Below are 14,204 nucleotides of genomic sequence, written 5' to 3'. Positions count from 1 at the left end.
CTCAATTCAGAAGGCTGAATTATTTCTTTATTATAACTATGCTAAAATACATTAACATGGATAAAAGGAGGATACTAAAACTGCATACTACTTTCTCTTGACTCTAACACAACTCGTGACCCTCTCTCAGAGTCCAGCCCCAGGTGGGTTGGATTGTCCATCAGGCTCAAACAATCCTCACCAGAATCCAACCAAGCACTCACTCCAGGTAAACGATTCTCCAAACTCATCCTACATAGGAAAAACAAGGAGCAGAAATAGAAATTGTTTTCTCTTTCATTTCTCTCTGTGCACCTCTATGAAAATCCTGAGAGGGAGAGAAATGTGCTTGCCACAATTTCCCAGCTCAGCATTATAGCAAAGCCAGTGATGGATTTGAAGAAAACATCTCTCTCACCTTTGCTATCAGGGCTTGCATTACTCAAATGGTTGATAGCCTAAAAATAACGCACACTCATTAAGATCCTACATGAATCTGCATGCAATTATCATGCTCAGATATTAAATTTTATTTTCCTCAAAGGATCACTCCCAAGGGGCACAGTCTCCTGACAACCCTTCTGACCATGGAGTGTTGCTCTCTTTCTTGATCAAAAATACATGTTTCACACACAATTGTATTTCCTTTTTTTCCATCCTTTAAAAGCATGTGTGCTCTCATCTTAAAAAGAATAAATCAAGAGTTCTTCCCTGGCTGGCTCACCAGGATTGTAACACTGAATTATAGTAATTTGCAGCTAACCCCAGAATAAGCCTTTCCTCTGATTTCACTGTTAATGACTCTGCTGGTGTGACCTTTTTCACAACAAGCACCAGACCAATGAGTAAGAGCCACTCATCCCACTTTCCCTTGGAGAGATTAAAGACTGGATATGAGGCAGGTGGAGTTTGGAAAGCTCATTAGAAAGTATGTGAAGTTTAATTAGACTTTGATTAGAAGCCAGAATGGAGAAAGGAGTGACTCAGGTCTCCCACACGGCTAATATATCTCTTATTTTGTTTTAGTCTCTTAGAGCAAGCCAATTAAGCGTGCATAATTGAGAAATCACTGATCTAAAGGATGTAGAGTAACACCAGGAATGATGAGTACTCACTGCAATTGACAGACTTGACTAATTCTTGGAAAAACAGACTGGCATCTAAGTTTAAACACACAACATATTTCTCACAGTCCTTCTTCTGGTTGCTGGGGGAGAGATTACATTGAAAGAGTCCTAAGGAGAAATAAAGTCGTGCTGTGCTGCACTAAGGAGGGTATGTCCAGCTCTTCTTAGCCAATGGCTTTGCTCAACTCACCGTGAACACCCTCTCTGGCTCGCCCTTGGCCCGCATGTTGGTGTCGTGAACTTGCTTGAGGATCATCCAAGCTTCATCATGTTTACCAATCTGAAAACACCAAAGAGAAGAAAAGCAAGTGCTCAAGCTCCCAGTTCTGTAATTTATCAAAGCACAGAGAGAAAGCAATCCTAGAGGTCCAGCATAGCAGAGAAGCACACAGGCAGCCTGGGCTATATGAAACCCAAGGAGCTGAAAGCATGGTTGGTATTCACAGGGTGCAACATCTCTGTGCTGGAGAAAGGAATTGTTCTAAAACTGCCTGAGGCAGAAAAGGGGTTAGGAATAGAGCTTTAAAAACACATGAAAGAAGAGGAGATGGATGAGGAGAACTGGACTCTGATCCCAACTCTCTTAAAGACTTGCAGGCTTGAACTATGTATTGCTACATTTCCCATCTGTGGAGATACAGAATACTTGCTTAAGATTTCGGAGGTTTAAGTATTTTACTCAGTGAAATGTATTTTACCCTTTGCTCTAACCACCAGGATTCAGTAGTTCCATGCCCAAACTCTGTGAGATGTTTTCAAAGTGCCTTTGTTGGACATAAAAAATTTCCATCTCTCACTACCTTCCTTCTGTACCCCATCTGGCAGTGACACACTAATCATCAGTGACTGACCCCACAGCCTGCAATCTTTGGGGTTCAAGCAGTCTGTGCAGCTGATGTAGACACATAGGAGTGGCTTTGCTGCCGAGCTTGTGCTCTGTGTTTGATGGGACAAAGAAAGACAGACAGTGACACGTTAGGGACCTGCCATCCTCTGCAGACATCAGAGATGAATCATCTTACCTCCAGCAAAAACCGTGGGCTTTCAGGCATGAATTTCAGTGCCACCAGGGAGGCGATACAGGGCAGAGCACACACGAGTACAAAGACTCTCCAGCTGTGGAAGTGGTACTTGGTTCCCATACTGAACCCCCAGCCTGGAAACAGCAAGAGCCAACACGTAAAAATACTGACCAGGAACTCTGAGTTTTTCTCAGCTCGTGCAGCTCAGAACTTTGCAGCTCTGTATGACACGAGGACAGGTTGAAAGTTTGCTGTTCTCAGTACTGGTGGCTCTTGGAGGCTCGGTAGAATGCTCAGTATATAGCAGCAGGTTCATGTTCATTAGAGAAACAGGAGCATGGCAGGCTCTGCCTTTTAAAAAACTTCTTTTATCTTTGAGTTTAGCAATCACCTAGTGATAGGAACTGCTCAGAGCAGCTGTAGGCAAGTAAGGCTGGAAAATGGTGCAGGAATAAGGGCCATAATTGATCACTTCTCATTAAATCTCTGATCTTAGGGGCACAGTAGAGATGGCTTCTTTCCATCTCCTATATCACATCTATATTTTACATTTCATGGAAGTGAGCAAGAAAAGAAAGTTAATTTTTTTCCAGACCTACAAAACCTGAGCTGGGGTTCAAACCTAAAATCATCAAAATCCTAATCCTGCATTTGTGATACCCCTTCTTCTGCTTTTTTCCTGGTGTTTGACCAAGTTAGGTATTCCCCTGCTAAGACATGGAAAGTACAACCTCATTCTCTTACATTGCTCCATTCACTCTCTCTAGGCTCAAATCTCATAAGGAGTGTTTAAATAATTTTTTTCTATAAAAAATTTTGTTCACATATAAGGAAATCATCAAGAAATGGGTTTTGCAGAGGTCTCATCTGAGCCAGTCATGGTGTTCTAATGATTTCATGAAGTTCCAAAAGAGTAGGTGGAACACTAGAAATCAAAAAAGAAGCTACAAAACCACAATATTAAAAAGATATCTGCAAAATAATTTTAATGTAAATATCTAAGGGTTTTTAAAAGCAAATGTTGTTGCAAGTAACAGAATTATTTCTACTTGAAACCACTGCAGTAAGTTTGCCTATTTCTTCCAACAGTGTCTGTCATGTCAATCAAAAACATGAATATTTCTTTATACTGAATGTGCTTTAAATGTGCTAAAAATGAAATGATGGATAGGTAAATGTTAGTGGTTTCCTTTGTGAGTTTTGTGAACTGTCCTACTTTCCTCAAACAGGATTTTGCAAACAGCTGGTGTCACTGAATACTGGGGGAATTAATCTTTTCCAGTAGATACTTGCTTCTGGTGTTTTCCTAGGTTATATACAAAAGTTACAAGGAGTTCCATGTGACATGCAGATTTTACTTCTAAGAGCACAAGTAAATTTCAGTTTACAGCCATCTACTTTTTCATTCCCACTTCCAGTTGAAGGCAGGGAACCCATTCCACTCTTGCATCCATTTAGATGAAGTCAGATGTGACTTCAGCCCATCACATGCTGGGTAGATGTGTCACCAGGTACACAGCCCTGACAGTGTGGACACTTAGCTAAGGCACATGTGCTGTCCTCACTGCTATAATTCACAGCATCCAGTAATTCCCTGATTAAATTTGCTTATTTTTGATAACTGGATCCATTTTTGCAATATAACCTCAGTCAATATTTTCCCCGCATGAACTGACATTTAGGTTAAGAGCTCAGGCTCCAGCAGTGTAATTCAAGGGATGTATTTGAGGCTCTAGATGGAAAGCAGCCCCATCCAGTCCTATTTGCAGCCTTAGTATCCATCAGTCAATCTTGCAGCCAGTTTATGAGACCTTCTGTGAGCACTTCATGTATCTATTATTTTCAGTGATATTTATGCTGGGATGTGTAAGAACTGTCACTACCTGTGCAAGGGTTTGGGGTGGTGTAGTAGTGTGCAAGGGAAGGTGGTGGTGGTGTAGAAATTCAAAAACACAAATTACCATAGTGTGGGATGATGCTCCAAGCCATTGCTGAAGCATAAATGCCACCGATCATCCAGAACATGCAAAGCCAGCTCAGGTGTTCCCCCCTCTTCTCACGAGACAGGAATTCAGAGAAATAGGCAAACACGATGGGGAGGGTGCCCCCAATACTGAGGAGAAAAAACAGCACATGAGAAAAATGAGAGTCTGCTTCAATGTCTTTGTGGGTAGGATTGCATGTTTAATGAGGGAAGGTCACACTCACAGATGGGCTGCTCAGAAGTGACACTTGAAGGAAAAATGCAAATCTCTCTTTGGCTGCATTGGTCTTAGACATCAAAGATGAGCAAGATCCTTCTCATGCTCTAAAAGCTGAATTTTCTGTAGTTTGTACAAACCCAGAGTAATACCCTGCTCTTCACTTTAAGCATCTTCTCTTGTTATTTCATGATCAATCATTTTAGGGAGGCAAAATACAGGACAGGCAGCCAGTGGGAACTGCTGAGGGTCTCACTGGAGGCCTTGGAGGTGGGCATTTTTCAGTCTCACCCACATTTCTGCACAATTTGGGCAGTACTAGAAGAACATCAATGACCAAATTTTCCCACCATTACAGCTCTAAGGGTCAAGAGTGAGGTAAAACAGCCACACGTCCCCGCGATGCCATCCTGGCTGGGTGCCATTCTGAGCACCTTTCCTTGCCCCACCCCACACACCCACACTGCCCAGCTGGGCTGGGGCTCCTCCAGGCCAGGGGGCAGAGGAGGTACCCAGGTACCCACCCGAGGCCTGAGATAAGGCGGCAGAAGAGGAAGAATCCGTATCCCTGGACGAAGGAGGAGAGGAACGCGAAGGCAGCGTTGATTGCAAGTGATATGATGAGACATTGCTTTCTTCCCAGTTTGTCAGCAAGGCCACCCAGCAAGACAGCCCCCACCATCATTCCTAAGTAGACTATCAAGCCTGGAAGTGAGAGAAGACAGTCAGGTGGTTAACAGGGTGGAAATAGTACACAGCAGAAGCAGATCTGAGAGTGCCCTGTGGCAGCTGATGCTGTCCTGGCATACTGTGCAATAAAGTAGAGATACTCCTAGCCACCCCAAATCTCAGATGCCAGAAACTCTGCCCATTGTCAGGACAGTAATTTTCCCATCTCGTGCCTGAGAGTTTGCATCACTTCAGGCAATATGGACATACCCTCATTTGACCAGACCCACATCTCTCCTTCCCAACCTCGCTGCTCACATATCCTCTGCACGTAAGCAATGGCCAGGCATAAGCAGCTTAGGATGCACGTGTCCCAGCTATGTGCCACCAACAATACAACAGAAGTCTGATGTCTTAACTCCTCTGACCCCCCTGAGTGCAGTGGGATGGAGGATGTGTAGGGAGAGGCTCTGCCAGGCTGCTGTTTATGCTCAGAAAGCTGTGAGAGCAGAGAGACTGATGAAGCACAGCTAAATCTCTTTGCAGTGTTTCCTCTCTTTCACTCTCTGCTTTTCCCAGCTGTATCTGAAAGGATCAGTCTGTTACCCAGACTCACCTCGTGTAGCTCAGCTACTTCCTTCCTTACTGAGCCAAGATCTGGTGTCTAACTAAAGGACAACTCACTCAAGAGTGCAGTCTTCATGTGAAAATTTCAGAAGGGAGCATCCAAGGCCTGTCTGGACAGGTTGCTCTATGGAGTTATCTCTCTAACATTGTTAAGAAAGAGGGATTCTTCTTTTCAGCCTGACTTCACTGTATTGTCTGCTATAGGATCCTCAAAGACAGTGTCAATGACTAATTTAGTGCCAGACTGAACAGGAGAAAATGAGTTTCCACCCTGGGTAATCTCCCCATACCCTGATGAGTTTTTGCTTGCCACTGTCCTGGAGAACATGGCAGTTGTCCTTTGCTCTTCTACTTCCACTGCTGCAGAAGGGCCACAGATTTTATTGCCTTTTGCTTTATGCAGGTACCAGTGTAAACAACACTAATTCACAAAGCTCAAAGGTTCTTGAAAAACAAGGTGGCAATGAATGTTTTTGTAATTTATTAATGTTTAAACAAAACAATCAGTCTGCTGGCTGAAGGTAGTTCTGTGCCATCCAGCAAAGCCAGCTAAGGGCTAATGCAGAGTTATCTGGCAGCTGATCCTTTCTTCCTTTTGATTGCAAATGCTTGCACTTGATTTAAAATGCATTACTAAATTAAAAGCTATGCAGCAGAAATCCATTGCAGCATTTGAAGGACGCTTGTGTCACATGGATCAAATGTGGAAAAGTTTGGATTTCTTATATTTCTCTACTCCACGGTGGGGTCACCTATCTGTGAGTGATTCTTTTCAATCCACACCATGTCTGACAGGCAGGATTTGTGTGTCAAAGGCAAAAAAATCTGTTCTTGTCTATTGAAAGCCTTTGTACCAGAACTGTGGAGCTGGATTTGGCCAATTGTACCTCCACCATGAGCACATGGCCCTGTGCAACCAATCCTTGCACTCCCTGCCCTACCCTCCTGATCCTGTCCTGGTGAGGAGACCTGAAGGTGTGTAAAGGTTTCAGGTACTGATCTCAAGAGAAGATACAGACACATCTCAGAGTCTGGGATCTCTATTAACTTTGGCCTCCAGCTTGTTCACTGAAGGGTGAGCCAAATTACAAGGGTGTGCCAAAGCAAAAACAGCTTCAATCAAAAACTTCCTGAAGGAAGGATCTTAATGCAGTGCTGGATGGCTTAATGCTTTTACCCTGGCTCCTGAGCCACATTTAATGGAGCAACTCTGATGGCAGCAGAAGGAAGTGATGATGAGCCCTGCATCTACTCACTGGTGCATCACAGCCACCCATCTGACAGTGAGCCCTGCCAGCACTGCCAGACCCTGGTGAGGAAGAAAAAATGATCTGCCTAATTTTTTTTTTTTTTTTTTTTTCCCCTGGAAAAAATCCCTGGATGGCAGATGTTCACCCAAATCCTCTTAGTAACAGAAAATGTCCCTGGTCAGGAGGAGGTGGAGGAGATTGTTACTGTCTTCTAGCTGGTGTTTACTGCAGTAACTGGTGAGGGCCAGCCTGCTGTCTGGCCAGAAGAGTGGGGATGTGGTAGTACTTGAAACTTGAAGCTCAAGTGGAGCTGCTTTTGTAAGCAAACCCCTGCAGATTCTGACTAAGGAGCCCAAACTTGGGATAGAAGGGAACATTGGATCTTTGCAACACAGCATCCATCACACAGTGAGCAGACAAATCACAGCAGAGCTGTTAATGTCACAAACTCATCTAGAGGATGTTCCTTTAATTAGTTATTGTATCTGATCAATCAATTGATGTATTGTCCCCCAGAAATTTAAAACAATAAAAATCTGTGGGAAAGGAAAGGGACAATCAGAGACTGTCTACTTAGCCAGGTTTTGAGGGAAGGATCCTGGTTATGGATGCTTTTGTCTCAGAGTTGAAACAAAATCAATAGAACGCTTTCTTATCATGGAGAGCTCTTTTTTTGGTGAAGACTGCCTGTTCTGGCCAATGTAATTAAAATTTTGGGGTAGCTGCTATAGAACACTGTCAGCTGATGGATCTTGGGACCCAGGGTGCAGAACAACGTCTGCTTAGCAGAATTGCTGCATCCTGGATTGACAAGGTGGCAGGGACCCAGGGAGGAGTGGAACAGATCCTCAGCCTCTTTGCAGGGAGACAATTTTCTAGAGAACACAGTGATGGCTGCTACTCTGGAAAAGATCCATCACATGTCAAGGAAACTAAAATTTTAAGGAGAGTTGGACCAAGAAAAGTGATCACAAAATTATATTTGTTTTGCTGGTGTAGTTCTATCAATCAGATATTCTACAGTACAAAATAACAATGGTCTGCACCAGAATCTTAACTTCTAAACTTGGCTTCAAACCACACAGACTTAGACTGTGCTAGGAGGGATCAGCTTCCCAATTGACACATAAGGTGCTCAGATGAAATGTTAAGGGCAACTCTGAATAAGCCATTATTTGCAAGCTAATATATATATATACTATACTCCACAAGTCCTGGAGTATAATGAATGCCTGTGGGAAAGTCTGCAACAGCCTCTCATAAAAGTGCTGGAAAACCAAAGAGCTGGAATTCTATGAATAAATTTTGGGTTATGACTCATCCATTGCTGAAATTATAAGGAAAATATGTTACCACTAACTGGGCCTATTCCCACTAGAAAAGGGGTAACATATTTAGCATTTTCACACTAAGAAATTTATTAGCCTTTACTGAAGTTATGTGCTCTGTATTAGACAGGAATTAGAAGTTAAAAGCTGAAGTTCTAGGAATAAGGAAAGGAATATACTGCAGATACAGTATATAGCTCTTGGTGTGCTAAACTGTATTTTTACTACTTCAATAGAGTTAAAAGTAGACTTCTAAGTGTTTCAGGAAAAAAAAAAAAAATTCAAGGTTTACCTAAATCTGCATTACAAGCATGAATTTTTCTTGCTGTTAGTTAATGGGATTAAAGTCCTTAAAAAAGAGGCACATCTAAAAAGAATCCCTTTAAGGACAGGACAAAGACTTGTGGAATAAAGATAAAATTTGAGCAATTTGAGCCAAATAGCTCACAGAGAAGAATTAGTCCCAGAGTCCTTAGGGCTGTCAGGGAGGCAAGGAAGCTGCCTGGGCCCAGGGGTGTCTCTGGTTTGTGTGGAGTCAGTAACCACAGGAATGGGAAAGCTCCCACCTGCCTTCCAATCCCAGGCCACTACCAGTAAAAAAAAAATATGCTCTTGAAGAGGAAAAGCATTTGGACAGCAGAAAATTATTAGGACCTTATATATCTTGTAGTTCAAATTGTAATAAAAACAAAATTAAAATACTGTTACTGGTGTAGAATCTGTTAGGGATGTACCTTATGGACACAAAGAAAACTTTGTGAGTTGGGTCTGGACAATTTGGGAGTTCTTTTCTGTCCAAATAAAAAGGTCCTCAAGCTGGAATGCATCAGATGAAATTCCCACAGTGTTTACAGATGGGGCCACAACCATTCATCCCCATATCAGATCTACACAAAATGTGGGGTGTTCTCAAATAATAAAAACACCTTTCTTTTGTCCCTGCTGCTCAAGGTGATGATCTTGGGCTGGGCATTTCTAACTGAGAGCAAATTAGCAGCCAGGAATCCGTGCCTGCATGGGTGTCGGAACTCAAAATGTCCCTCAGACATTTTTGGATGTTCCGGGCCCAGGTCAGAAGCATTTGAGACCCTGGCAAGCAGCTGGAAACAGCTGTGATTTTGAGTTTGAGCCATGGAATGATTTACCAACCTTGCAGGAACAACAAGAAGTCACAAAAGTTTAGATATTACAGTAGAAGTAGTCACAAAGTAGAGGGAAGAAATTTTTTGTGCTGTACAGGGGGGGTTTAGTTTTGTACATGGGGGTCAGAGGTTTTAAGATGGAGGGATTTGGGCCTGCCCTGTCCTCCCTCTTTCTTCTTCCTTACCTCCATGTTCTTGGTGATGTTGGCACTCACAGATTGATAGAGTAGAAAGGCATCATTTAATATAGGTAATAGGCACTGGGGAAAAACTATAAACATGTAACACGTAATGTACCATAGAAAAGATAACACCAGCCCTGGGCGGGGAGAGAAGAAGAAGACAGGGGACAGAGAGGATGTCAGGGTGTGTGTGTGCCTCTGCCTGAGCTGCTGTGCAAACCACACCAGCCCCAGAAGAAAATCTTTTCGATAACTTGCAATAAACTACCTTGAGACTGGACAACAGAAGACTACTGAGTCTTTCTTGGAAGCACAGGTTGGGGGAGAGACTTTTCCACCACATGGAGCCACCCCTGACCCAGGGTGAGCTCCGGCACATGGGCAGGTCTCATCAGGGTGTAGTGCCTGTGGAGTTGGGGCTCCATGGAGGAGCAAAAGAGGCAGCAAATAACCACAGCAGAGCAAGGGAGCCATGGCTGGGCTTGTCTGTGCTCAGCCAGAGGGAAAAAAAATGAAGTAGAGAAAAGCCATTGAGCTCTGCAGAGGGGATTAGGATTTACTATCATATCAGGTGAATTCGGGTCAATGAGAAGCTGCGACCAGATTTTATCTCAGCTGATAATAAAACATCCTCTCCACACAACTAAAAGGAGGCATGTTGCACACATTCTATTTAACCTGACTCACACAGCCAAGCTTGAGTTGCTACGTAAAAGCATAATTACATATAGGATCTTTTTTACTAGGTTTATTTTTTTTATCTGGCATTGTGAGGTTAAGCATCTGTTATATGATATTCTCCTTAAAAAAATTATTAATAAATCATAAAAAGGATAAGGAAGCCAGAAAAAGCAATTTTATTCTCCGCCTTGGTGTAGCTGTTTCGTAGTTAAGGGCAAAGCCCTTAAAAATTTCCTTGTCTCAGTTTAGTGAACTGTGAAATGATGATAACACAACTGCAGCTCTGGGATCTGGGAGGGCTGATGCTTTAATTGTGCCTTGAGTTTTTATATGCAGGATGTAAAGAAGTTTAAAATATTACTATGTCATTATCTTTTATACTTGTGTACTTCCTGCTCTCTGCTTGCAAACATATTACTTAGTCCTCTAAGAAGTGATTTATAGCATGTAAAAATATATCTTTATAAGATATTTCTCCAAATAATGATACTGTGTGCCTTTCAACAAATATAAAAATATAAATTTTATTACTCTTTTCATTATCCTTAGCATATTAAAAAAATGTTTTCAATAGGCTGTATCCTACTGAGAGGGAATATTCTGTTTCAATCAATTTAAGAATTGAATTATTATTTTGACTACTGTTGCTGAAAGCTCAGCAAAGCTGATCTCTCAAATGAATATGTAAAAATAATGTTGATTCATGTTACCAAACTTATTCTTAACATCTTGTATTAAAAGTTGATTAAATCAAACTGCTTAAATATATTTACTGTTGATTCTTTTTTTTTGGTGGGGGTTGTATTTTATTTTTGTAATACCCCTGAAATCATCTTTAAAATAGCATTTCTCATAACTGAAAAACTCCAAATACGTTCTTTGTCCCACTCGGGATATTTAGGGCTAAAATAGCTGTTAATTTGCATCTGATGGTGAGATGTTTATTTTCAGAATGAAATGTAAACGTTTTCTAAGATGTGTCATATCCATTTCACACATTTCATGAAACACTGTGGGCATCTGTTTATTTGCAATTTTTGCATAATTTGGCCATAGTTTGCTTGATATTTTCCCATGACTGCTTTCCAAGGGAGAAAAAATATGCAATATGCAGAGTGTTTAATGCAAAATGTTTTTTTAACAGAAGCTGAACTTCACTAAATTGATCTTTAGGAGGCATCTGCTTTATCGCTCTTATTTGTCCCTTCCTATTTCTGCTGGAGTTTGATTACTCACCTGACTTATTTCCTTGTTTTTCCCTCCTGGCCTCTCTTGTTATGGCTGAGACTTTGTGTGTTTAAATGTTAGCAGCTGCCTGGAAGTGACCTTAACTGCTCCTGGGAAAACCTGGTTCTGCTTTCTTAGCAAAAACTGGGGAGATAATCAGTTCCTTGGGAATAAACACGAGCTTATCTGCAGATGTTTATTGGCACATGGGGATAAAGCAAGGGACAGTAGCTTATGTGTGGATAATATCCTTGCTTCCCTAAAACCGTGTGATAACTTGAGGGGAAGCTGTGCCTGCTCTGATCACCCCTCTGTTCATCCTGTGCAGGCACTCTCGTGCAAGACTGTCTCTGCACATTAGAAATTGAGGTGAAGGCTCTTTGATTGCCACCAAATCCATCTCCAAGTGTAATTGAACCCTGATCAATGTGCCATAGACCATTAAGGGAATGGATTCCCAGAGGGACATGAGCTTGTCTTGGGCACTGAGCTTTGTGGGAGATACATTTTTTCCCTAGCTGCAGGTGGATGGGAGCTGAATAGATCCTAAGAAAGATTTTCATGATTTTGTTCTTGTCTCCACCAATAGCACTTCCTCAGCCTTCCCCTTGAGAAGCTGCTATACCCCAGCTCATATATCCTTATGCCCCAGCTGCTGAGAAATGAGATTAAACCTTCTTGCAGGGGCAGTATGAGGCACCTCATGTCCCTGCACTGCCCTGCTGCTTGTCAAACCTCCAACACCGTCTTCCCTGCTGCTGCCACCCTTCATTTTATTATTAAGAAATTTGGCAGAATGTTCTCCTTCCCCTCTCCACACCCACAGATCTGCACTGTTCCCTTCCTATGCCCTCCAGCAGCCCCCTACCGACCCCAGGTTCATCACATTCTCTTCTTGATGCCTTGTGTACTCATTACTCACATCAGAGCACTACTGGGCAATGTAAGGCTTTCCAAGCCATGCTTAATTCATTTTCTCAAAGCCATCCCTCAAATCTCAGATCCAGCAGCAGAGAAACGTCCAGCAGTCCAGGGAATTTAACAAATAAGATGGACTGAATCAGAGACCTGCCCCATGTAGACCACCAGTCAATAAAAACTGCGTGTTACCATAACCACCCACTCTCCTCCCTGCCCCAAACTAAGACGAACCAGCTTTTATTGTTTTAAGAAAAAAATATGTTTTTTCCTCTCATAATAAAGTCATGAAATAGTTTGAATACAAGCAGATTTACAGCTGATCCCCCAAACAAACAAGCTAAGGACAGGAGAAATTGTTCTGCAAAATCAGGTTCTCAACAAGCTGTGTTTGAAAGTGGGCAGGAAAGGCAGCAAGAAGAGTTCTCTTCCCCTCATTAGCAGTCCCAGATTAGCTCTGTTAGCGCGCAGGAGCTGGGATTGGGTACGGACCCAAATGTCTCCTTGCTTATTCAGAGCTTATCAGAACACCCTGAACTTTCAGCCTTGCAAATACTGAGCTGGAAAAAGCAGAACACGCTCTCTGGGGAGATTTCGTGTTCATTTTTACCTGTGGTTGGGCCAGAAATACTTCAAAGATAGTTCTCCTTGTGACATTTGAAGTTTTCTCATTCAGGAGCCTGCCAGAGCTTGAGCTATACAGAGCTAGATATTTATGGGGTCAGAGTTTCAGAAAATCTCATCTTTCACAGAGTCACCAAAATAAATGACCTGCTTTTCAAAAAAGGTCTCATCACTAAAAAGACACCAAGCCTTGTGTCCCACAAAGTCCCTTTGAAATCAGGATCTAATTGTGAGAGGTTTGCTTTTAGATATCTGACTGAAGATATTTCAAGCTAGAAATTTTAATGGATTTGTGAAGCAAAAAAAGTTTCTAAATTCTTTATGGCATGAAAGTCAGTACAAACCTGGATAACTATAGAAAGAAATATCCCAATCCTCAAGTTCAAAGAAAAAAGGGAGAAACAGAAAAGTGAGTATGACCTCAGTACACCAAGAGGAGAGGTTTCTATAGGGATAATTATCTATTGCCTTTGTCATATGAAAATAATGTCAATAGAATGAAGTCAATAGCTGGGGTCTAGTCTGAAATCTGTATTCCCTTGCATCAGACACAGCTTCTGGGCCAGCATGTATGACCTAGAGTCCCTGATGATGCCCTGCAATCCCAGTACATGTCCATCAAGACACACTGTCTCCCTCCTCAAGCAGTTATTCCAAGAGCTATTTTATTTCCCTTCCAGATGCTCTGTCCTATTGCGTGGCTGGCTCTCACTACAGACTGTGCTGGATCCTGATTCTTGGAGGTCTGGGAGGCTTTGCTCTTTTGGCTGATGGAATTTGGCTTGCCTATTGTTCAAGGGAAAAAATTGTTCGTCCAAACCTTTCCAACCAGTCTCTCTCCCAATAAATAACTAAGCCTTGTGTTTTGACCTCAGGGAGATGTCAGTAGTGATGCAAAAGGGATGTTGCCAGTAGCCTCAGCTTCAATCTTCATGCTGCACTTTAATTGCATTCCACAGACCTAAAAAGAAACCTCTATTGACTACATCTGATCCTGGACATATGAGCATACTGAAAAGTTAGCAGGCAGAAGGAACTGACTGCACAGTTGATTTGCCTGTTGGGATTCTGGGCTGAAGAAAAGGGAAACCTGTATTTTCTAACAGCTTTGAATTTTGAGTCACTAGTTTCACCTTTAACTTTTCACTTATCCTTGAACACTGCTTGGAGTTTTGCCCTGTGGACCTGCAGACTTTGAGCTGCCTTGCCCAGATCCAGCCCACACTG

General features: G+C 42.3%; 1 protein-coding gene across 2 annotated transcripts in view; it reads right to left on the bottom strand.

Annotated features, from left to right (window-relative positions):
* Nucleotides 1-14,204, bottom strand: part of SV2B (synaptic vesicle glycoprotein 2B) — a 64,895-nt gene that overhangs the window by 15,182 nt on the left and 35,509 nt on the right. For both annotated transcript variants that reach the window (XM_021530335.3, XM_021530334.3), the window contains exons 3-6: nt 4,854-5,034; nt 4,090-4,241; nt 2,129-2,262; nt 1,297-1,386 (exon numbers count right to left, since the gene is read on the bottom strand). In XM_021530335.3, the coding sequence (XP_021386010.1) occupies nt 1,297-1,386; nt 2,129-2,262; nt 4,090-4,241; nt 4,854-5,034 (557 nt within the window). The remainder of the gene's footprint in view (nt 1-1,296; nt 1,387-2,128; nt 2,263-4,089; nt 4,242-4,853; nt 5,035-14,204) is intronic.

The sequence above is a fragment of the Lonchura striata genome, chromosome 11, assembly GCF_046129695.1.
Source record: "Lonchura striata isolate bLonStr1 chromosome 11, bLonStr1.mat, whole genome shotgun sequence".
In the NCBI taxonomy this organism is placed as follows: domain Eukaryota; kingdom Metazoa; phylum Chordata; class Aves; order Passeriformes; family Estrildidae; genus Lonchura; species Lonchura striata.
This window is presented reverse-complemented; position numbering and strand designations above follow the sequence as displayed.